This window comes from Mirounga leonina, unplaced genomic scaffold (genome assembly GCF_011800145.1).
Source record: "Mirounga leonina isolate KUSES-001 unplaced genomic scaffold, KU_Mleo_1.0 Mir_55, whole genome shotgun sequence".
Lineage (NCBI taxonomy): Eukaryota > Metazoa > Chordata > Mammalia > Carnivora > Phocidae > Mirounga > Mirounga leonina.
Window position 1 is genome coordinate 10,244,435 of NW_023270816.1, and position 23,859 is coordinate 10,268,293.

At 50.6% G+C, this 23,859-nt stretch overlaps 1 protein-coding gene across 3 annotated transcripts in view; it reads left to right on the top strand.

Annotated features, from left to right (window-relative positions):
- LOC118001898 (SPARC-related modular calcium-binding protein 2) overlaps window positions 1-23,859 on the top strand; it is a 157,065-nt gene that overhangs the window by 114,656 nt on the left and 18,550 nt on the right. For all 3 annotated transcript variants that reach the window (XM_034992075.1, XM_034992073.1, XM_034992074.1), the window contains exon 9: window positions 3,927-4,009. In XM_034992075.1, the coding sequence (XP_034847966.1) occupies window positions 3,927-4,009 (83 nt within the window). The remainder of the gene's footprint in view (window positions 1-3,926; window positions 4,010-23,859) is intronic.

A 23,859-nucleotide genomic window follows, 5' to 3' on the forward strand; every position in this document is an offset into this window, starting at 1 on the left:
TCCTTCCTCCTTCCTTCCTTCCTTCCTTCCTCCTTCCTTCCTTCCTTCCTACTTCCTTCCTTCCTTCCTTCCAGAAATAGGAGAGGCAATGCTGGGGCGGGGGGGCCGGTCAACTAGAATTGAATGGCCAGGGGCACTCCCTGGAAAGCATGTTGGAGTCAAGTCCTGAAGATGCTGGGGGGCAATCTGACGATGTCTGTGGGAGCACAGTCCAGACAGAGGGAGTGAGCACTGCCCCACACAGTGGAGGGCCCTGAGCCAGAATCCAGTTGTTTTGGCCCAAAGGTAGGGTGTATCAATTAGGAAGTTTTTCATTTGTAATAGTGGTAAATCTGACAAGGAGGCATAAACAAGGGACTCTATTACCTCAGGTAAGAATTATAGAGATGGAGAAAACTCCATTTCAGTTGACACTGTGATTTGGTGATGTCACTTGAGGACACAGTTGTGTTTGCCCTTGGACAGACTCTTCTCGTGGTCACAGGATGGCTGCAGAGATCTGGGCATCTCATCTAGACACCACAGTGCTCAGAGCATACAGCGCCCACCTCTCTCTTTCTTAGGAAGCCAAACAACCTTCCCTAAAAGCCCCCTGGCAAATATAATGCATGGATTATTGGCCAGAGTCGGATCATATGACCATGACTAAACCCATCACTGGCAAGAAAAATGGAATTAGTTTAAATTGATCTCTAGGGAGACATGGATGTTGGGAAATCAGTCAAAATTATCAACATTAAGGGCTGTCTGGTAAGCTGCTGGTCAGCTTCACCAACCCACTCCTACCGCTGGTTCTCTGTGACCAGCCAGAACAGTCGCGGGAAGTCCTCCGTACTCCTGCCTAAATACCCTCTGTTGTATTCATGCTACTTTCTTATGATTTCCTGAAATAAGCAGTTCTAGGGAGATACTTTATAGTTTTGCTTTATATTTGGGTAGACGATTCAGGTTTTCTCCCTCAATTATCCTATTTATATGTGCCAATGGGGAAGAATAATATAAAAATCCAAGACAGAAGCCATAAATATAAAATGCATTGTCATTATAAGCCAGCTCCCTTTTCCTCATGTCACCAAGCAAGATAATTTAAATGCAGGATTTTGTTGTAGGCTGTGCTGAGGACAATAAACGTATGCTGTTTGCCAGCCCAGGTAGACAGCAGCTTCCTCCTAACAGTCTCTAGTTGGGATAATCACCTGGGTAGAAACATGAGTTGGACCAGGGGCAGAAGTGCATCCTGGTCCTCCTGCTTTTTGGTGTCAAAATTAACATCTTGGCCACGGTGTACAGACTGCCTGTGAGCTGGGGCCCAGGTACCTGGACGAGCCCCTGCCGTGCCTGGCACAATAGGATCTGGGAGGAGAGGGGCAGGTTCGAGCCCGGCTGCTGCTGGGTCGTGGGGAGAGCTGGAACGGGCTGTCAGGCTAAGCATGGAGCAAGCTGGTTGCTAGCTACTGCATTCGCTCCCAGAACGGAGAGATTCCTCTTTCACCGTCTTGATGGCCGATGAAGGGCTCACCACCTGCTGCTGGCTTCAGGCTGTTCTTACCTCGCCTCGGGGCTGCCCCGTCCCCTGACTCCACAGACCGCCTCTCTCAGGGGTCGAGTGCACGTGGCCATGTGAGCGTGACGTCGCATTTCTCCCTGGCAGAAAGCCTGGCATCTGATGGGCAAGCAGATAGTCATGGGGTGTTCATTGTTTTCATACAAATAAGTTAAACACTATTGAAAAGAATGTGATGGATGTCAACACTAAATTTGGATTTCTCTTATTTGAGACTTCAAAGGCATTAGTTCTATTTCTTGAGATTGCCATTTCTGCAAGTTAAGGCATTTCCCAGTATTCTTTAAAAGAGGCAGAATACTGTCATTTAAATGTACATTTTTCATGTCAGCATAGTGCTGGGATTCTTAAGGCATCTCCAGGTTAAGTTTGGAACAGAACCAGAATGACCAGTGTGGCTAGCTTCCAGGTTGCTGCAAAGTTAAAGATTCAGAATGGGGGTTTAGAACGATATGGCCTCTTATCACCCAGGTGAAGGATGCTGGTGCTGACTTCTAGCATTTTGGAGGCTCCGCACAGAGTTCCTGTTACTAGTTCAGCTTCTAACCCAACAGAGTAGCCCGCGGCCGTCCCCGAGGTGCACTCTGGTACTCCTGCAAATGGGGCATCCCCAAGAATGGCCGGGCGCTTGAGTTTCCACGTCATCCATCAGGAGCTGGGGCACCTGCTTGTCTTTTTACAGCTCACGTTTCGCGGGCCTTCAGCTGTGAAGATGTCACTGCTATAACGTAGGTGCCAGTCGGACCTGTTCCAACCCCACAGACGCTGGCCCAGAGCCTGAAACTGTGAGCGTTCTCCAGGTTTAGCATGTGTCCCTGGACACGAGCGACCCTCCGTGAGCATGCTGCTTTCGCTCATTTTCTCGTGGCGAATGCTCGGCTCTCATCGATGTCCCTGCGGGGACAGGAGCCGCCCTGGTCAGGGAGGCGTGGGTCCCCTCACCCCTTACAGTCTCATGACTGTGGTTCCCTCTGCTGTCTGTACTGAACCCCACTGCATTTCAAAAGAAGATGAGCTAATGGCTACTGGTTAAAACGTGACCGCTTAGCTCTTTGCTGGAGTGTGTCAGGGACTCTTTAATTTCAAAAACAGCATTTCAAAAAGACGTATTAGGTTTGCGGGAGTGGGTGTTACGTTCTCTGGCATCTAAGAGGCTATTCCGGGTGGGGGGCCGGAGGGGCGCGGGGCCCCTGGCTCCGTTTCAGCCGCAGCCGGCCAGCCCCGCCAGGACTGGCCACCAGGGCAAGGACACTCACAGTGTGTCCCTCGGGGAGACATTTCTTTCTCCTTTATTTCCCGTGATGGGAAAACAAAGAGTAAGGAAAAATAAGAATCTGAACTTATCCCTATGAAGTAAGTATGAGCTCCCAGCCCTTTCTTGGGGAGTGAGAAAGGAAGATGGGGCAGAGTGGGTGGGGAGGAGCCAATGAACCTGTTCACATCCTGGAAATCAGCAGGCCTTCAGTCCAGAACATTCCACCTGCAGCCCTGCCTGCTGGCTCACACTGTCCACCCGTCAGACTACATGGGGAGCTGGGGGTGGCGGGTTCTCTCCGTCAGTGTCCCCACTGGACGGGGGCGGTTCTCCACGTGGCCCGGGTCTCCCCATCTGTGGTACCCGGTGCCCAGACCACAGGCGTTTCCGAAGACCCGCCCAAGAGCACCCGCTGTTGCCCTGGGCCTGCATGGGAAGCCCGTGAGGGAGAGGGGCCCTGGGTCCCGTCCGCTCCAGAATCACCACGGAGCCGCTCTCGTGAGGGGGGCGTCCGCAGCACCCACACCTCCTGCCCCCATGTCAGGACCCACCTGTCAGGCCTTCTCCGCAGTTTCTGTTCACTGGACGTGGGGCGCCACGTAGCACCCTCTCTCGCTCTCTTCCCTCCCCTTCCCTTCCCTTCCCCTTAATACAGGGACAACCTTTTGTAGCTTTCATGAATCAGTTTAAGATTTAGCTGGTCTTTCAGTAATACATAAATCTAAACTTCTGAGACTTTGCCTTCTTTCCTGGGCCGCACCCCAGGCCTCCTCTCCCCCCGGCCCCTCCCCTCTGAACCGTGTCGAGTCCTGGAACAGGTAGAGGTGCGGAGGTGGGGTGTTCGGCAGCCCCTGCGTAAGATTTGTTTCAGAAACTGGATGCCGAGGCAGAGCCCTGTGCGGTGTGCTCCTTCCTACTGACTGTGAAAAATAAGCTTATTATAGTGAATTGTCACAGAGGTCGAAAACGGTCCTCATTCGGGAGAAGTCGATGCCACATGTGTGCTGCAGGCCGAGGGCGGGTGCGCTTGCTTGAGCGCCTGAGCAACGGAAGAAAGCATCCCCTTCCGAGTGTCAAGCCCGTTTTCCCTTCCTCCCCTCCTCACAGGTACGAACAGCCGAAATGCGACAACACAGCCAGGGCTCACCCAACCAAAACAAGGGATTTGTACAAGGGCCGTCAGCTGCAAGGTGAGTGGAGACATCTACCCCCGCTCTGAGCTTTCTTGCAGGTTTAGAACGAGAAAGAATCTCTCCAGCTCTGTTCCCAGTGGGGGGGGGGGCGGTGGCCTCAGAGCCGTCGACCAGGGACCTCCTCCCCAGGGCCTGCGGTCAGCAGACGTGCGAGGGCCCCGGGGAGCACGCCCAGGGCACGTGCAGGTCGGCGGCACCCATGGCCAGCAACGCTCGAGTGCCAAGTCTGAGACCCAGAGAAGCAGACAATGTCCCCTGAAATCAGAACTTCTAAACCAAAGGATCCTTTCATTCTTTTCCCTAAAAGAAAGCAATAATTCAAATGTCATTTTCTGGCATTCCTTTTGAATAGAATCAACAGTTCGAGAAGCTGAAGTTTAGGTTTTAATAAAACATGAGCTCAGTCTTTGTATGAAGTGAGTTTAATTACAAAGAAGTATTTAAAATTAAACAGAGGCAGTGAGTTTAATCTTATAATTTAAAAATACGTTCACAGAAAATGTTTTATGGATGTTATCTTTCATCAAAAAGCACAAAAGTGTTTATGATACACCAAAAATGATGGTGATTTTAGTAGTTAAACCTAAAGCCTTTGTTGGACCCCGAGTCCCTCCAGGAATGTACGTGGGATTAAGAGTGGCGGCGGTGAGTGAGGTGGCCCGGCCCGCCTGGCAGGCGAGCGTCCCGCAGTTTGGCTCATCTCATGAGATCAAGGAGTTTAGAGACACAGCTCTGACACATGGGGTGAATTTGATGGCATCTGTAAGATGCTTCTAAGCTAGTCGCTATTTTATTTCATTTTGGTTCTCTTTTTTTTTCTTTTAAATATCTCCAGATATTTAAAAGAAAATTGGTTCTTTTTTTTTTTTTCTTTTAAATATCTCCAGATTGTGTGTGTTTAGCCAATGCCTCAGACACTGTGAAAACCATTCTCTAATGTCCTTAGTTCAGAGCACATATTTGGTCTTGGTCTTATACCAAGTCCGGATAAATTCCACTAGAAAAGTGGGTTCTTGCTTTATTTGCACTAGTATCGGGAAAGAGGGTTTTCAATTCTGAGTAAAGATGTTTATGGACGAAGGTAGAAACGACTAGAATATCACCCAGACCTGTCCCAATCTGTTGAGCAACACTGGGAATGAAAGTAGCTAAGACAGAGGAAGAGGAGGGGCGGGACGAAGGCTGCTTTCCTACCTGAAGACGACTCTGCTTCTGCGACTTTGCTGCTTCTGAGACGTTCCCGTGCGGGGCCGTCTCCTGGCCACGGGTCTCTCCAGTGACTTCCTGCTGATGCAGGTTCGAGGAGCCTGTGATTTTTTATTTTTCTGATTTTTGTCCCACCCTGTTTCTCTCTGTGGTCAGTGTGTGTGCGTCTCACGGATCAGGCTCCTTCCTGCATCTGGGGATGGGGAGAGAGGGAGACAGAGATCACAAAGGAGCAACCGCAAGCACCCATGGGGATTCCTAGTTAAGCACCTTTTGTATACGTGATGTCTTACCCTTGAAAGGAGCTCAGTGAACAGCTGGATTGCATGCTCCCTGATGTTCTCAGACCAGAGGAGTTCTCCCCCTCCATCATCTGCTGTAATCTCTTGCCTCTGAAATCAGGCCTTATCACTGGGTGGACGAGGTTTTTCTTCACAGGAAACAATGAATCTAGCAGGCGTCTGGTGCATGCAGAGCCCTCAGTGAATGTTTGCTGGTTTTAGCTGGTCTTAATCATGTTGCACGAATATCAGACAATCTGTTCTTTGGCTCTAAGGGTCCAAGACTCTTAATGGTTTCTTTTCGATAAAGAATCAGAAATCGAGCTGTGGGTGGTTTTTACACATACGATATGAAACCCAGTCCATTTACGAACGTCCAGTCTAGCTTTGCTGTCTCTTAGTAAAAGGTGCTGGGACAAGAGGCAGTTCTCCTGTTCCTTCCTAGCAGTGACGTGCTCGCTAGGAAGCTCTTTCCATGGTGGACCCAGCGCATTAAACACCAGACCGGGCTCTTGATTTGAGGACGGGGATGGTGGTGGCTTGTGGGAGCAGCTGCTCGTCCAACTGAGAAACGCAAGGGGCGTCTCACTGGCTGGTCTGTCAGGAGTGCGGTCCGGGTGTCCAGGAGCTCGTGGTGAGGAGGCGTCCCCAGAGCAGGAAAGCCGGGCCCTGGCCTAGTGGGAGCAGGATTATTAGGCTGTCCTGGCAGAGACGCCCCTCCTCGCCCATACCTTAAATAAAAACCAGAGTCTCCAGGCACACAAGCCGCTTTGTGCAAACCGTGTAATGGTCAGCTCGGTACCGCTCATGACCACTTCATCATTTTGATATTTTGGAGATAATTATCCTTATTAGGGAAAAAACAAGCAGGTCTTGGAAGGACTCCAGGAGAGAGGCTGTTCTTGGTGGAGAGGAAACTGTTTCAGAAGAGCACCGTGGCAGCTCCGTGGGCACACACGTGAGCCACATTTAGGCAGATGCGTTTTCTTCCTAAAAGGTGCAGTGTTCATTTTCAGGGGCTAAGTCCCAGCCAGCGAGGGTCCTTTATTTTCCAAGCCGAGCTGATAACCTTCTCCCACGTGGCCCACTTGTTTCGAGGGTTTGTTGACTGTCAGATGCTTATTCCCGCCGTCTCTGGGGTAGTTAGGACCTTCCACAGCTCTCACCGAGGGACGGGCAGCATGTCGCTATAGAGGAAGGTCGACATCCAGCCCATGTGCTCCAGCCTGCCCACCCCCTCGCCTCTGCAGGAGCGCAGGAGCCAGATGCCGGGGCTCTCTGAGCCCGGGGCCTGCTCAGGTCCCTCCCCCGGGGCCGCTCCTTCACTGGCCCACTGGCCCCGTGTGGCCTCCAGGACGCAGCTTCTTAGGGAGGCTGTCCTGGGCTCCTGTCCGCGGGGCACGGCCCACCGTACAAGTCCCCAAGGCACCCGGGGTCTGCGGGCTGTGTGCGGTGTCGCACGCCCTCGTGGCCTCCGAGAGGGGGAGCTGAGCCGCCGGGGCCCCGCCAGCCGGCGCAGCAGGGAGCCTGCGGGAGACGGCTCGCGGGAAGTTTGTCGGAGAAGGACACTCGGCCGTGATTCTTCTCCTGCTCGAAGCCTTGGGCTGTTCTGTACTGAGTGGTACTGGGTGGTTTTGCTGATTGGAAGGGTGCGCAGTGTGAGTCTCAGGGACCCGGGGGGTCTAACGTCGGGGGGGAGGACGGCCTGGTGGGTAAGAGCCCGTCATTCCTGCTGGGCCTCCGCGTGCTTGCCGCCAGGTGGACGGAGGAAGGGCATGTTCTCCCCCACCTGCCCCTTCTGGGCGGCACCTGCAGCATCATGACGAGACTGACAGCCGTGGCCCCTAGGCCCCCAGAGGTCACACGGGCACCGACTGCAGGCACGAGATGCAGGTGAGGCAGGAGCCCGCTGAGATGCCGCACCTGCCAGCGACGGGGACCCCTCCCCCGCCACAGCACAGCGTCTGTTCGAGTCTACAGACACGAAAGTCTCCTCTCTTAAGGCCCCCAGTGACTGCGGGTGTAGAGGAATCTTTGGTTCTGTGAGAAACCCTAAAAGCACCCCTGCATTTTCCAAGTAATATTTTAGCACTATTCTAATTTTTTTCAAAGTTGATGATGATTTTCTGAGGTAGCATAAAATGATCCTTACCTTGCCCTGAGCATAGCTTAAGATATTTTTCCAAAGGTAATTAGACTGTCTAGGTCTATCCATGTCGCAAATGGCAAGAGATCATCCTTTTTGTGGCTGAGTAACGCTCCGCTCCGTGTGTGTTTGCCCGCGTGCGCACACCTCTTCTTCATCCGCGCGCCTGTGGGTGGACACTGGGCCTGCATCCATGTCTTGGCTGTTGTAGATAACGGCAATAAACATAGGGGTGCATGTACCTTTCCAAATTAGTGTTTTAGTGTTTTCATTTTGTTTGGGTAAATACCTAGTAGTGCAATTGCTGGGTCCTGGGTAGCTCTATTTTTAAGTTTTTGAGGAACCTCCATAGTTTCCAGAGTGGCTGCACCAGCTTGCATTCCCACCAAGTGTAAGAAGGTTCCCCTTTCTCCACATCCTCGCCAACACTTGGGCATCTTTCCATGTGTCTGTTGGCCATCTGTATGTCTTCTTTGGAAAAAGGTCTGTTTAGGTCCTTTGCCCATTTTTAATCAGATTATTTGTTTTTCTGGTGTTAACTTTTGTAAGTTCTTTATATATTTATGATGTTAAGTGAAATAAGTCAGACAGAGAATGACATATACCATATGATTTTACTCATATGTGTGATTTACTCATATATGTGAGACAAACAAAAAACCAGACTTACGTACAGAGAACCATCTGGTCAGCAGAGCAGAGGTGAGCGGGGATGGGTGAAGGAGATAAAGGGATTCAGAGGCACAGACTTCCAACACAAAACAGGTAAGTCACGGGGATGAAAAGTCCAGCACAGGGAGTGTGGTCAGTAGTTCTGTGCTAGTGTTTACTGACAGCTGGTGACCACACCGACGTGGGGAGCACCGAGAGATGTGCGGAGTTGTGGGATCGCGGTATCCTGTGCCTGCAGCCAGTACAAGACTATGGTGGCTGTACTCCACTGAACAAAAGGACACCCGGACCCTGAGCCTAGCCCCTTCGCAGGGACTGCAGGACCCCGGGAGACCCCCGTGTTTACCTTTCTTCCACAGAGGACCCCGCAGCCTTCAAGGCTCTTTCAAGGAAAATATGAGATGTCAGTATTTCACCCATTAAAAATGTCAACTTCTACGATTTTTGTGTCAAATCAAATACCAAATTCACAGACATGCATCTCCCAAATTTTATCTGAAACAAAGTCTTTCATTTTAGACAGGCAGCCTTCTACCCGGCAGACGGGGTGAGCTCAGGGTCGCCACATGTGCCCTGTGTCCATGGGGCTCGTCTGCCCAGCACCGTCTGCTCAGCGGCTCAGCTGAGCTCAGAGAGGCTCAGCGGCTGCTCAGAGAGGCTTCCTGCCACCTGCCTGCTAAGAGGCCGGGCCAGGACAGAGCAGGGGGCACTGGGTGTGAGACAGGACTTGGTTTTGCTGTTAAGAGCTGTCTAATGGCATCACAGTGAACGATTCATGCTTGTCAACTCAGGTGAGAAGTTTGGGTTTGGATTTCTGGATGTGGCCAGGGACTGAGTGGCAATGCTTGGGAGAGAGACCGGAGCTACTTTATTTTGGTTTTTTTTTGACCAGTGAGCTTGATGATTAAATGTGAAATGACATTTGTAGGTGAATAGGATTACTAAACCTTCAAAAGCAAATTGCAATCTGTAGGATGCATGATGAAGAAATGGGCCCTTAAATCCAGGTTTAGGAGAGGATGCCATGAGCGAAAACTCTGTTATAATCCCACATGTATTTTCCATGTGAGGCAGGAACCCCAGGACAAGGGGTGGGGGGCAGTGATTGAGAAGACGCGACCGTCAGGCATGGTATCTGCGGGGACATCCGGAGATGCTGCTTCCATCTCCCAGGTGTGTTCAGAGAATTACCCACAAGGCCCTGAAGGACACAGGGACATGTCTTCAATGAGACCTTTATTTAGTTCTGTTTTGCCTACCACCTGAAAGCAGGGCGTCTTGGTGAAATCTCCTGTAAGACTAAATAGTGTAAAGAAGTCATTACTATTAATTTATGTGGAAGACTTTCCGAGTGTTCCCAGACCCAAAAACTCACCTGTCAGGCTTTTCTGACTGATACCTGAGGATACATCTTGCTAAAAGACACAAAATAGGTGGAGATAAAGCCTGGATGCTCACAGACTCTGCCCAGTGCTCTGGGGCTGGAGCGGAGATGCTGCTGGGTCCCCGGGGCGGGAGCTCGTGCTCGGTGAGCGCGGCCTCCGTGCCCGCAGGTGAGCCCGCTGCCGACCAACGGTGGGCGCCGCGGGCGCGTCTCTCCGTTTTTCATCTCACCGTCTGCAGATCGCCTTCCGTTAGTGAAAACAGCTTCTAAGGCGGGTCTTTCCTGAAAGCGAAGAGGCGTGTCGCAAACTTGTGGAAAGCGGGATGCTTGCGCTGTTTCTTAGGAGAGCAGATAGGATGCTGGGTGTGGCAGGAGGCGTGTGCGAGGCAGGAACTACACGGTCTTAATTGTGTCACACTTGGCAGAATTCTTAGTGAGATTTTTATTAGGATATTTATTTAGTTCAGTTGATTTTTTTTCTCCATTTTTAAGATGAGGAGACACTGGAGGAGGCTTGGTGGAAAATTGTGGGAATTACTCATTCACAATAAAATAAGAACGAATAAAGACAAGTTAAAAAAGCAAAGGCTTTTTTTTTTTTTTTTTTTTTGGCCTTACCACGCAGAGGAAAGACTCATAAAGGTCAGCTGGAAATTTGAAGTTACTTACAAGGAGGTGTTGGGCACTTTTTCCGTTTATTTATACTTCGACAGCTGAATGAGAAAAAGTGAGTGTGAAGGCTGTTTCTTGGCTAAGCCACAGAATATGAAGAGGGGCTTCCTGGGCGCCAGGCTGCGCCTGCAAGCAAGTGGAAAGGTCTAGCTCATGAAAATCTGTGCATAAAAATGGAGTTTACGAAATGCAGGGGGGTGGGGAGACTGTGTCTTTCCTATCCTTTCAGATCGACTTTCATGACTCATTGATTAGAAGCCGCGCTCACTCTTGTCCTGAGCCTAACAGCTACTTGGATGTGGCCCCTTGTTTTCAATGGCGCATCCTCTCGCGTCTCACCCTCTGCGTTCAGCTTCCTTCCCTGGCCAGGTCTCCAAGTGGCCTCCTAGCGGGTTTCCGATCCCTGGATCACAGCTGCTGGCATGGACCCACCATGTGCCGCTGCTGGGGACAGGGGCCCCTTGCTACCAGAAGATGCCGAAGCTGCATGCGTGTCCTGGAGGCGAGGCCCGCCGTGGCCAACCCCACAACTTCCCTCTTCTCCCTGCCAAGAGCCCCGCACCTCTCTCTTACTGAATCCTCTGCTCCAGGAAAGGAGGCACATGAGTCTCGAAGCCGACGTGCGACGTCGTGAGGGTCTGCCCTCCACTGCGTCCCACGAGGCTGGCCTTCACCTGCTGGCCACCCTCTCCTGGCTGCCAGGTGAACGGGGTCCCCCAGAGCATGAATCATCTGACATCTGTGGGCAGGTAATCCACTCATTTATCTCCTGTCCAAGAAGATGGACAGGTTTTCTGGCCCTGGTTGGTTGGGACGTAAATATTTATGGAAGTATTTCATTAGCAGCAGGGCTGGCTTCCTGGGAGCGGCCTGGGCAGCTTCCCCGTCTGCGTCTGGTTTAACCGCTCACTGCCGCCAGCTTGAGCTTCCTCAGGGTTTTGACCACGAGGGCCCGCGTTTTCAGGATTGCGCTGGGCCCTGCCAGTGAGCTGGGCGTAGCCGGTGCTGACACACTCCATCCTGCGTCCGGTCACGAGGAGCCAGGTTGGGAGTGCAGGGCACCAGTGGACATGGCAGCGGGTCAGGAAGGCCACCCGGAGGGCGAGAGGAGACGTGGACACGGTCCAGGGTCGTCCGCAGACGGTCTGAGGGGTCAGGACTACTCCTGCTCCACTCCAGGGGACACGGGGCTCTCCCCTGCGGCCCCCTGGGCTGGCACACGGCCGAGGCCATGGTAGGACCACTGAAAACTCACTTGAGCCGCGGCTAGACCCACACTGGTGACCTAGGATTCCTGAAATCCAGTCACACCGACCGATGGTTAAAAAGAGGTTCGCGGGTTTTTTTTCAAGTTTTAAATTTCTAAAATTCAGTGTCCAGGCTGACGTCTCGTTCCCCAGTGTAACAGCATTTCCAAATGTCCAGGCGTTTGCCGTCACCGCAGAGCCCCGGGTGTTGGCAGACCCCCACCTGCCGCCGCGGGAAAGCTCAGGGCGCACCAGCTCACGCAGACGCCCGAGGCTCAGAACCACGCTCCCACGGCTCTTCCAGAAGAAATCTGAGCTTAATCTGATTTAAAAATTCTCTCAGATGGTAGGGGAGTTCTATCAAAGACATTAGTGCATCGAATCCTGGTTGGTCTGCTCCTTTGAAAGTCATGATTCGGCAGAGGGGAGAGGGAATAAGGTTAAATGCACGTTAATCATGGGAAAGCATCTGCCAGATTGACTAATGGTGTAAGCAACGTTTCAGAGACAGTTTGAATAACTGAGGAGGACAGACTGTCCTCAAACACCATTAAGTAAGTTAAATTTGTTGTTAAACAACTGCTATTCTACGATAAGCAGTTTTGTCCCAAATAACCACTTTAAAAAACCTTCCAAGTATGGGGTACACTGGAAGATAACAAATTCGCTTTTAACTGGCCTACAACTCCCTTTATTGACGTCGGCGTCCCTCGTAGCTCGTCTGACTTTATCGAGCCCCTGCCGTGAGCAAATCACTGAGCTGCTGTGACAGACTCACTTCAGTAATGGGCTGTGGTACACGGTGCAGGCCCGACACCCAGAGCGGGGGTCTCAGCGCCCCTGCCTGCGTCAGGTCCCCCGGAACCCGCTCGGGTGTGACTGGGCGTCGGCCGCAGCTGGGGAATTCCTTGTACCACAGCTACAGCTCTGCTCTGCCACGTTCTGCATCTTGAGTCGTCCTGTGGGAAGGGCCAGCCACTGGCACTGCTCCCCACACTCCCTTCCCGAGCGCACCCCGAGCATTCCTCCTGTGGGTCTGGGCCGCGGGCTCGGCGAGGCCGGGTCCCGGGCGCCCGGAGAGCAGGCCTGGAACGAAGGGCTGCTGTGTGCCCCTGCTCGTCCCTCTTCACCAGGGAAAGCTGTGCAGATGGCAGGCCTGGAACGAAGGGCTGCCATGTGCCCCTGCTCGTCCCTCTTCACCAGGGAAGCTGTGCAGATGCCTTCGGCTCGGCTGTCTTCCTCCCAGCCCTTCACCGGGTCTCCCATACAGTTTTCCCTTATCCTCTTGGTTCTCCTGTTTTTAAACCCAGAACCGGTCAGAGCCCCGAAACTGTGCTGGGCCTTCTCTGTTTTACGTTCTTATATAACCGAGAGTTCCTTTCTTTGCTAGCTTTGTGAGCAAATGTTCGTGGGTGGCAATCCTATTGTGCAGATGGCCCCGGGCCGGAGACACTTAAGACCCGGTCTCTATGGTCTGGGAGCCAAGATTGCAGTTTTATGTTCCCGGGACTGATGCTCTTAAACAAGACAGCAACATTTTACGCAATTAGGAAAATTAAGGAAATAGATTGGTGCACGATAAAATTTCCCCTTAATGCCTGAAAATGTCATGGAATCATCATTCTTAAAAGCCCTGTTCCAAGTTTTGTATCCAGGTCAGGAACACTTCGCCCTCGCCCCAGGTAGTGCTCCTGGAGTCAGGACTGTCTGGGGAGCATCATCGAGCCGACACCGAGCAGGGCTGGGGGGTCGGAGTGAAAAATTGCTTCTCTTCCAGAAATCCCAAAGGGAACGGACACAGGCAAAATCCAATCAAAGCTGGAGATTGGCCAGAGCACAGGGTGATTACTTTTAGAATGCAGGCCCAACTAATGAAAATGGCATGGCTGACGGTAGAAATCAAGTTGCACTCTTCCTGATAACTTAATTCTTTAAGAATTTCAGTGGACAAACTGAGACCACAGTGCTCAAATACATAAGCCCTGTGTCTTGCTACTTGGACACTCCCAGATGACCAGCGATGGTAGGAAACTTTCAAAACCTGGTTTATAATGAATAACAGCAGGCCATGGAAACTTCTAGAATACTTTCCCTGACACGATGATTTAATTTTATTCTCAGCTCTCTCCTGACTTGTCAAATCAAGAACAATTTTTCAGAAAAATCAGTGGCTTCTCCCTCTGACAGAAAAGGATAAATGGACTGTCCCTTGGTTGTTAGATAACTTTCAGAAATGCCTGAGATGAATTTTTCGAGAGTGATTTTCAGTAGACTAGTTTTAGAGCTTTGGGTTCTCATCCCGTCTTTTCTCTGCACTTTTGCTTATTAAATTAAGTAAATTCTTTGGCGTGTATAATGCCCTGCTCCCAGTGGGGAAACTGAGGCCCCTCTCTCTGCTCAGAGTCGGACATGTCAGAATCTGGCAGATTTTACAGAATGGCATTGCCGTCAGAGATTCCTTAAATTCAGGAAGTCCTAGATTTCTGACTTTTTTTTTTTTTAATCTCCAGAGATACATGCATTGTCTGCTACGAAATACGGCTCTTGGTAGCACCATTTGATGGGCCCCTAGAAGTCCACTGAAGTCAATGTTTTATTTAACGCTTCACACTGTTAAATAATAACCGCTTGTTACCTACGCAGGCTAAATTTGTTAATTCAAATGCAAGGGAATAGCAATCTTTTCTTCGTAATTTCTCTAGTGGAGAAATTATTTTTGAAGCAAAGAGAGGAATACAATGGGTGTCAAATAGACACCTGTGCATATCCCCGTTCCTTGTGACCCTCCCCTCTTTTTCCAGTCACGGCACATGACACGTTATTTGTTGACATCGCTTTTTATTGCGAAGTGAACCAACTTTTCTGGCACATGCTATTTTCCCAGAATGTGCCAGCCCTGGACTCCACTTCTGCCTGACTTCTGACCACTTCACCTCAACTCAGTAGAAGTGAGGTGGTTGCCCTGTGTCGAGGGAGCTGACCAAGAGTAGAGCTGTGACTGCAATCCTGTGTTCCCGCCATTAACTCAAAGTCCCTTCTGCTTTATGGCATTGTTTCTGATGTCAACGCCTCTACACAGAGTCTCCTTCTAAAGGAGCAGCTGATATACAAAATGCTTTACAGAAGAAGCAGATTGCTTTTGCACCTGGGACACGTGGCCCATAAAGAGGGAAGTCAGGATGCAGAAGGCCATTATTCTGGGGCTCATGAGAGCGCTTCCCCCCTCCGAGCCCAGGACAACTCCAGAAAGCAGGACCTGCTCAGGTTCTGAGCAAGAATGAGTGTCCTGGCAGCCAGCCTTAGTAAACACTAGAACGAGCAATCTTTCTGGAAGCCCTCTCTACAGACAAGGTTTTAATTTTCATAACGTATGTATCTGGGCAGTGACTTAGCTCAATTTTTACATAAATGAATATGGATTAAATGAGGCCTTTCATGATCTGCTGGCTCCTACATCTGGGGCATTCCTATGGAATTCCTTAAATATATGAAGCCAGAGAAGCTGGATTCATGAAGCAAACCGAGGTCACCATGTGATACTCTAAAAGGAGAAACAGGCTGGAGGTTTGGCAGGATTCAGATCAGGTCCTATTAAGGAATTTGGACTGTATCTTGGACAAGTTTTGTATAATTAATTTTTTATTAAGAAAATCACTGACAGAGTTGTGGATGGTGAGTCAGAGGTGCCCAAGACAAAACAGCAATAGCACCAAAAACCAAACAGCATTCGTGCTTGTGAATATTGACTGAGAACTCAGAGGGCATCAGTGCAGAAGCTCCATGTATATTAATTCACTCAATCTTCACGGCAGCCACTTTATCTATTCTTTGTAGATGAATACAGTGTCATGAAATATCCCAAATCTGTATAACTGAGACCTCACCACAGTAGTATAGTGAGCTACCTATTATAGCTCATGTGGAAGCTGATCAGAGCTACACACACACACACACACACATGCACACACATGCACACACATGGAACAAAATTCTCTGTAGTATGGCACTTACAATAAGGTGGGCTATATTGAATGCCTTCTGTGATGTATTATTAAAGGAACCAAAATAAAACTGTAATAAAGTTGTTGTCCCACACCATGGAACACACACACACACCAACATCACTACCCCACCATCATCATCATCACCATCACCATCAACATCAACATCATCATCAACATCATCATCATCACCACCATCATCACCACCATCATCACTATCACCATCATCATCACCACCATCACCATCATCACCATCACCACCACCATCATCACCAGCATCATCACCAGCATCATCACCACCATCACTACCATCACCATCATCATCATCATCATCACCGATCACCATCATCACCATCATCACCACCATCACCACCATCACCACCATCACCATCATCACCACCATCATCATCACCATCACCACCATCATCAACATCATCATCACCATCATCACCACCATCATCACCATCATCACCATCATCACCACCATCATCACCATCATCATCACCATCACCACCATCATCAACATCATCATCAATATCACCACCATCATCACCATCACCATCAACATCATCATCACCATCACCATCACCATCAACATCATCATCAACATCATCATCATCACCATCACCACCATCATCAACATCATCATCTCCATCATCACCACCATCATCACTACAAATACTATCAATGTCCAATTTGAATGAGGCTCAACTTACCAAAATCAGTACAAATGATCTGCACCTTCCTCCCTGTCCTCCCACTTTTCTTCCCTGGGGCTCCTGTGTAGGGTTTGCTGCTAGACATAGCAAGATACCTGGGGCTCCCAGGCCACCGAGAACGCTGAGCATCCTTGGCTGAGCTGGGATCTTGCTCTGGCTCTGGCTTATGATGAGCATATTTTTGGGAGGATGATCTTGGAGGGTGATAGGCCAGGAGACCCACCTTCCCTTATGCCCGTTCGGGTTCCACCCAGCAGAAATTATGGGATGCTAGTGCAGGGTGTTGGCCTGGGTAACTGCCAGTCCAGGCACTGCTCTGAGGTGAGGACCTTGAGATCCAGAGAGGTCAGGTGACTTGCGCGAGGTCACCAGCAAGTGTGGGGTGCCTCTTGAACTAGAGTCCTGCTCTCGTCTGTGTTATCGGGCTTCTATTCTCCTTTCGTCACGGCGTTTGGTTTCGTGGTTGTATTTTTCCTGCTTTTTCTTCTTTACCTATTAAAAGTAAATGGCAGGCTCAGATGTAGGAAGCAATGAGCTGGCCTTAAGTTTGCCACTTGGATTCGCGTGCCACCTCCTGGGAAGCTTCCTTTCCCTTTGAGTGTTGAGGGTGTACACACAGCAAAGGCGGGCCGAGAGCTGAGCCCTCCGTGATCCCAGGCCCTGGGGCAGGCGAATGTGACCCGCTTGCCAAGCGCCCTCCTCCCTCTGCAAGGTGCGGTGGTGCGCCCATTGCAGCTCCTTGGTCGGGGACGCCAGCTCGTGGGTGCAGAGAATGCAGACAGGCGAGCCCTGGGTTTTCTCACCACAGAAGGCAAGCAGCCCTCTGAGGAGAAAGTGAATTCTGTGTTTACACGTGTAATAGCCCTGTCACACCCTTCTTGGACGCTGGAGTGAAGACATCGCTCTGGCTTTCATAGTCTGCGGGCACTGTCGAGATAAGAGCTGCCTCGCTAGGAACAGTAAAAATCAACAGTCTGCGACGTTGCTCATTGGAGAAATCATCCAAACAGCCCGACCAGAGACAAGATTCCAGGACAGGGGATGAAGCCCCGTCACATTCAAGAGGTGCGTTCCTCCAGCTGGTCAGGAAGGGAAGTCTAGCTCTGGAGGGAAAATCCCCTCAAGCGTAAGTGAGACGAGCCGGGGTCAGTCAGCGCGGGCCTGCCTGCCTTGCTCCCGGTGGTGCTCTGGGGCCGGTGTCGGGCTGGCCACGTCCACCCCAGCGATGGAGGCCGCTGCCGCGTGGGGCTAGAGGAAGGGACTCCGAAAATCAGAATTCTTATTTAGCTTCTGCTTTTCCCTCTTCAGAAATAATTGGCCATTTGTGAGAGATTTCTGCAGGCACAGCTCAGATTACTCGAGGTAGTTCAGGGAAGTCTGGGACACAGCTGCACTTTTATATACATTCTATTAAGGAATCAGAATAGACACATTTAATAGGACTTGGCCATAACGTTTGCACAAACGTGCCTGTGGCCACGTGGGTTTCGTCTTTGTTGGCTGCAACTTTCTACGACAGTCTGCACCTTTCGGGGCCATAAAAGGCAATGGTCTCTACTCTCTAATTATCGCCCACAAAGAAGGGCTAAAGGTCAGTAATCCTAAAACTAAACATTAGCCTTTACTGGTATCTAGTTAGCAGCCGACCTCATTCTGTTACCCACACGTGTGTCTCACAACCATCGTGGACAGTTCCCCCGGAAGCTGCACCACCCAGAACCAGCGTATTCACTAGGAATTTTAGTCATGGCTGAAGGACCCCTTTGGCTACACCTGCTCACAGCCTCTTTTAGGCTGGAAATACTGCCCTAGAGACTCAGGATCTGGATCACCCAGTTCTGTGTGCTTGAGTGGGCCCCAGATGGCTTTTTGGGAACTTTGGCCTGCCACCGCTGTAAGTAAAGAATATTCTTCTATCCAGTGTGTTATGGTTAGACTCCTAATTGATGTGATTCTCAAAGCAAACAGTTCCTCATTTAACCAACTTCAGAGAAGAGATGCATTCCAGGCCCCTAACATCTGGAGGAGAGCAGTATTTATCAAAATCTGAGAAAACATAACAAATGTGCATGAGAGAAATAGACACTATTCTTGATCTTTTTGCACAGGAACCTTGGGCAAGCAGGGAGGGGAGTGTATGTGCAGCCGAGCTCCTCTAGTAAGATTAGTAAGATCTGGGGCCTCGCTCTAAGCTGCAGGGGGCACACCCTTCGGAAGCCCTGTCCTTGGTCACGATATCAGCAGGTCTGCGGCCGGCCTCACTACGCAGCTCATGCGTTGGCCACAGGAAGATTTCCTCTCTTGCTTCAGTATCAGCAAGTGGCATTTTCTCTCCCTGCTGTCCGATTCATGCTGCGTTTCCTTCCCTCTTTGTGTCAGCTCTGGACTCGATCCACAGCAGACGTGCCTTCTGTATATTAACCTGACTCTAGTTTCCACCAACTTTCGGTAGCCTTGCGTTCTCCCTGTGTTGATGTCCTCCTCGTTCATTTTAAATTGACTTGTACCGTGGTCCGGTGCCTGTGTCCTGGCAAGCTGAGCATAACTCCCTGGAGTCGGCAGTGAACGCTTGCACAGGTCAATGCCTACCTTTCAAACCACGTTTCATCTGCATGGTCCTGCCGAAAGCTATAGCCTTCATCTGCTGACATTATTACATTTTAGAAGAGTAAAGGTACTGTAAAGGGTACACAATGAGATTGCAGTGAAGTCACAAGAAAGACAGTCTCCCCGGGATGTGCTGGTTGTGTTACGATCTGTGGGCAGAGTGTTGAGGAGGGAAACGTGTTTCTTACTGCAAAGTACAGGATCGGCTGATGCTGGTTGCCGTTCAATGTGATTGAATCTAAGCAAGGAGTTCGGCTAAGATGGATTCCCGCCAAGCTGATGGATGGCCCTGTCGCTGTGCGGGTTCACGGGGGGCTCTGGCTCAAGGTCTGTGGTCCTGGCCCGAGGGGAGGGCAGCCGGGGGCATCCAGTGGGCGTCACCGTGCATGCAGGTGGGGCTGTGATGAGCTGCCCCTTGAGGGGCCTCCTGCGCGGCCGTGAGGCAGTTTGCACGCGGCCCTGTTCAACCTCTGGCACGGTTATATTGGGGAAACAAAGTGCCTACAAAAGTTCTTGGAAACAGAACAATAAAATCCAGTTACCCTCCAGGGAGAACAGTTAGCCATTCTGTGGCTACCTCCCAAATAAAAATATTGGATTGTTGAAAATAGTTCTGCCTTAAATTAATATACCCTGAACAAATATAAATAAACATTGAAGCATTGAGTGAAAGCATTTCATTCCAAAATGAAACTGGATTTCTGTTTCTCCATGTCGGCAGCAGTTTGTGACCATCTGTTTAGAAGGGCCAGCCCATGGAAAATCTGTAAGGAGATAATAAACACATGCAGTTTCAACATTAAGAAATGACTTGAGTGTGTAATTTAGAGAAATAGCGTTAAGTCTGAAAATGTGAAACTCGTGGTGTGGATCCAATATAAATTATCCTTGAACCATATTCCTTTTCATAAGTGCTCACTTCCTCACTGTGTTTGTTCGTTTAGTCGGGCTTCCAGAAGGTTCACCGTCAGATCAGCTTCAGGCTAGGTACGCGGTGGGATCACGCTGTCTGGTGCTGTCTGTCCTTCGTAAATACCCGCCGAGCTCTCTTACCTGGTTCTCTGGCCGCGCTGTCCCGCCTGGCGTGCCCGCCGGGGAGGGTGTTCATCCAGGCTCATCCAGCGCGTTCAGACGGCTGGGAGGAGCAGAGTGCTAGCTTCCTGACCCGGTGCGGTGGGGGTGCAGGTGGGAAGCAGGCCCGTCATTGAGGTGCACTGAGGTCACCAGGGCCCCAGGGAGAGTCCTCGAAGGTCTCCACCTTGCTGGTGGGGGTGGGGGCGGCCGTGTCTGCACCTTTTTTCCTGGGACCAGGTGCTCGATCTTGCAGGTGCCTGGTGCTGTGCATGCAGCCTGTGACCTCGCTCACACTCCAGATTCCAGATATCAGGGTGGGGGTGCACCCCTGTTCTCGGGCCCTGCTTTCTCTTCGTTTCTTCCGTCTGAAAATTGAGATGGGAGGGGCCTGGAGATTGCTCTCCGGGGCTGTGCTCCTCAGAAGGGCTCTGGGCAGGGGTCCTCAGGGGTGTCAGCTCATCTGGGGTGTGTGGGCTCCCTGAGCGCTGGTTTCTGAAGAGTTGATTAAATCCATGTTTGTTACCTGGGAAATTGTAATGCAGCTGGGACTACGATACACAAGTCATTCAGCTGGAGTTTCTCCTGTCGGGTCACATCGCCTTCTGTGTGTCAGACCCTGGTGCTACAGCCCCGGGGACCCCGGGAGTCCTCAAGAGGCGGAGATGGTTGCTCACACTGCTCGGTGGGCCGCGATACGTGTGCGCGGGGCAGGGGAGGAGCAGAGGGCGTGAGTCAGACCGGGAGCTGTTTTCTTGTGTTCCGCGGCTTGATGCGGTGATTCTTAAAACCCTCCTGAAGTGTAGGTGTTCCCAGCGTTCATGAAGCTGACCCACACAGATCCTGTTCCCTTCCAAAGTGCAATCGTTTGCTCGAAACCAGCAGGTGACTTGGTGGCGGTCGGCTTTTGGGAAGCCATGAGTCGGTGCCTCTCCTGTGGTTGGTCCACGTCGAAACCTCATGGCTCAGCGTCCTTTGGCTCAGGCATCTGGATAAACTGTGTGTCGGTGGGGTGTCCTTTTCACATCCAGCTCAGGCTGTTTCCTTCAAGAGCCCCGCCTCGTCAGAGATTTGTAGGGTAGAAAGAATCCAAACACACGTAGCTTGATTTTCCCAACTCAACACAAAGCCATCCCAGCAAAACCGACCTGTAAAGCGCGGGAATGCATGAAGCATCTGGCACCCAGCTTGGTCCCAGTAGGTATACGGCTGCTGCTGACATCGGGAATTTGCAGGAGAAGACGGGTCACGTCAGCTGAACTAGGCCGTAAGTGTCCCTGGAGAAAAACAGCTTTCAGCTACTTTATTAAAAGTGGGAAAGAATTGAATAGGGCAGTGAATACACCGTGTTCGGGGGCGGGGGGATGGTGAGCTCCTTGAGCAGCGAAGCACAAGTGTAAATACAGGTTCACAATTAATTCACCTAAGAACGTGTCTGGGAAGAGCTTATATTCAAGGAAGACAGAAACCGTGTGGTTTCCTTATTTTTGTTTTCATATCCCATTGTACTATTAGGTTTTTTTTTTTTTTTCCTATGGAAGATAATATTTCCAGTTGCAGTCATTGATTGTGGGGCCAAGTGAGAAGCATATATGTAATCTTTTCTTCAAGGATTCTGCCCTTTACCAGAAATTCTGCGCTGGACCCACAGCCTCCCGACCCAGGCTCATAACGGCTGGCTCGGGGGGTGATGATGATGATGATGGCAGAGCAGGAGGACAGAGCTGCTCTCTAACCAGCTACCAAAATAGACTCTGGATCACAAACACAGTTTTAAGAGATTGATGTGAATCATAAGAGCCATGAGTGAATACCTTTCCCCTCTCAGCATCTCCAGACCGGATGCTTTCTAAATATAAAGTAAAATAATCATTCCAGAATCTTTTTTTTTTTTAAAGATTTTATTTATTTATTTGAGAGAGAGAGAGTGAGAGAGAGCATGAGAGGGGAGAGGGTCAGAGGGAGAAGCAGACTCCCGGCCGAGCAGGGAGCCCAATGCGGGACTCGATCCCGGGACTCCAGGATCATGACCTGAGCCGAAGGCAGTTGCTTTAACCAACTGAGCCACCCAGGCCCCCTAATCATTCCAGAATCTTAAAACATTGTTGTCTGAATCCTTGAAATGATAGGAGACTTTGTGGCATCTGGTTGGTGAGTGGTTGGTTGAGTTGGTTAATAGTGACTTAACTCAGGCACACAAGAAGTAATATCCCATATTAATATTCCATCCCAATAGCCAGTACTCCCTTAACTAGATCGATTCCTAAAAACTGCCCTCTATGCACGAGAACAGATTGTCCGCAAGGCAACTGTGCCAGATGTCAATAACGTCGATCCTTGACAATTTATTTGTGAGGATAAAGTATGAAAGTGAAAGTCAGGCATAGAAATGATCTCTCATTTCTCGTGCTCTCCCTTTGTTCCTTGCTGAATGGAATGCTCTTCCGTGCGGGTTGGTGGGTAAGAGGGTAAGGTTGTGTGGCCATTTGCCTTTTACTGAACGTTTTAAAATCAGTGATTGTCAGTTGTCTCAAACACCGTACGTCCCGCATTTGTGCGGTCAAACCGCAAGGCTTCCACTTTGTCATGTTTTGTTTGGTGTTGACTCCATGTCCAGACACCATGATAGTTTTGAATCAGGATTTTAAAAATTCTCCTGTCTAGCCTATTACAGCCCATCCTCGTTTTTTGCACTTCCAAGTTTGATACGCAGAACATTCGTGTCTTTCTCCATTCATGCCTTTGCAAGGGTTTTTGAAAATGAGAAAGCTAAAGGCAGGGTCTTGGGGCGCCCCCCACAGAGCTCACAGACATTGACTCTAGTCCACTGACTTAATGCCTTGACCCCAAAGCGGCAAGTCACTGACCTCTTTCACTTGAGAAGAGGTTATCTTATCTTCATTGGAAATGAGAAAAAGTGGCCCAAAGCGAAGCCTGGAGGGGCCGACCTTTCAGTTCCAGCTTCCCCTTGGAATGGAGGCCGCTCGGAAACATGAGGAGCTCTCTCTCTCTTTTATTCTGAGCATGTTGGTGAGCAACCAGGCCAATCCAATTCCCGCTGCTCTTTGGAGAACCTAAGTCGGAATGATGTCATTTGTCTTCTTTGGAGAGTTTTCCCTTGTGTGTCTGTTCTCTGTGGGCATCAGAGGGTGTTGTGACGTGGGAAATGGGCTCTGGGACACGTGCTGTGTTCAGATAATCATTTGGACATTGAGGAATGCAGACATAGGAAGTCTTTTGATAATTTGAAAACTTCAGAAGCCATCTCACACGTGCCCCAGAGAGTTTGATCCATGTCTTCATTTCTGGGGACAAACCACACATCTCAGAAGCAACAGGAAGGCAAACCCCAGAAGGAGGTCCTTGGTTAAGTGGTCTGTGCACCGCTGCTCTGAGGTGTGGCCTCGGGGTCACAGGGACATAGACACAGGGCCCTCGTCCGCATGCACGTGGACTCTATTAAGGAAAGGGAAAAACCAAATGTGATAGATTCAGTAATAGTTTAAGAACTACCCCAAACCAGAGATGGCGCCCAGGATGTTGCAGCAGGAGCGGCCGGCCGCTTGCATGGAAGCCAGTGGGAGGCGAATCCGTGCCGGGACGGCAGCCTGACCCGGTGTAGGAGGTGGACGCAGGGCAGCTGGGCGAAGCAAGCAGCAAGGGCCAAGGTGCGGGAGCGAGTTCCCAGATCTGCGACGCCCTCGGGTGGGGGCCGCATAGAGCTTCTGTGTGAAGGGAGAACAGCGGTTCGAGCCACGGGCTCTGCAGGCAGGCTGGGGGTTCGGAGCCCTGTTTGCCCCCCACCCGCTCCTGCTGGGGCCGGGGGTCTGAGCCCGGTGTG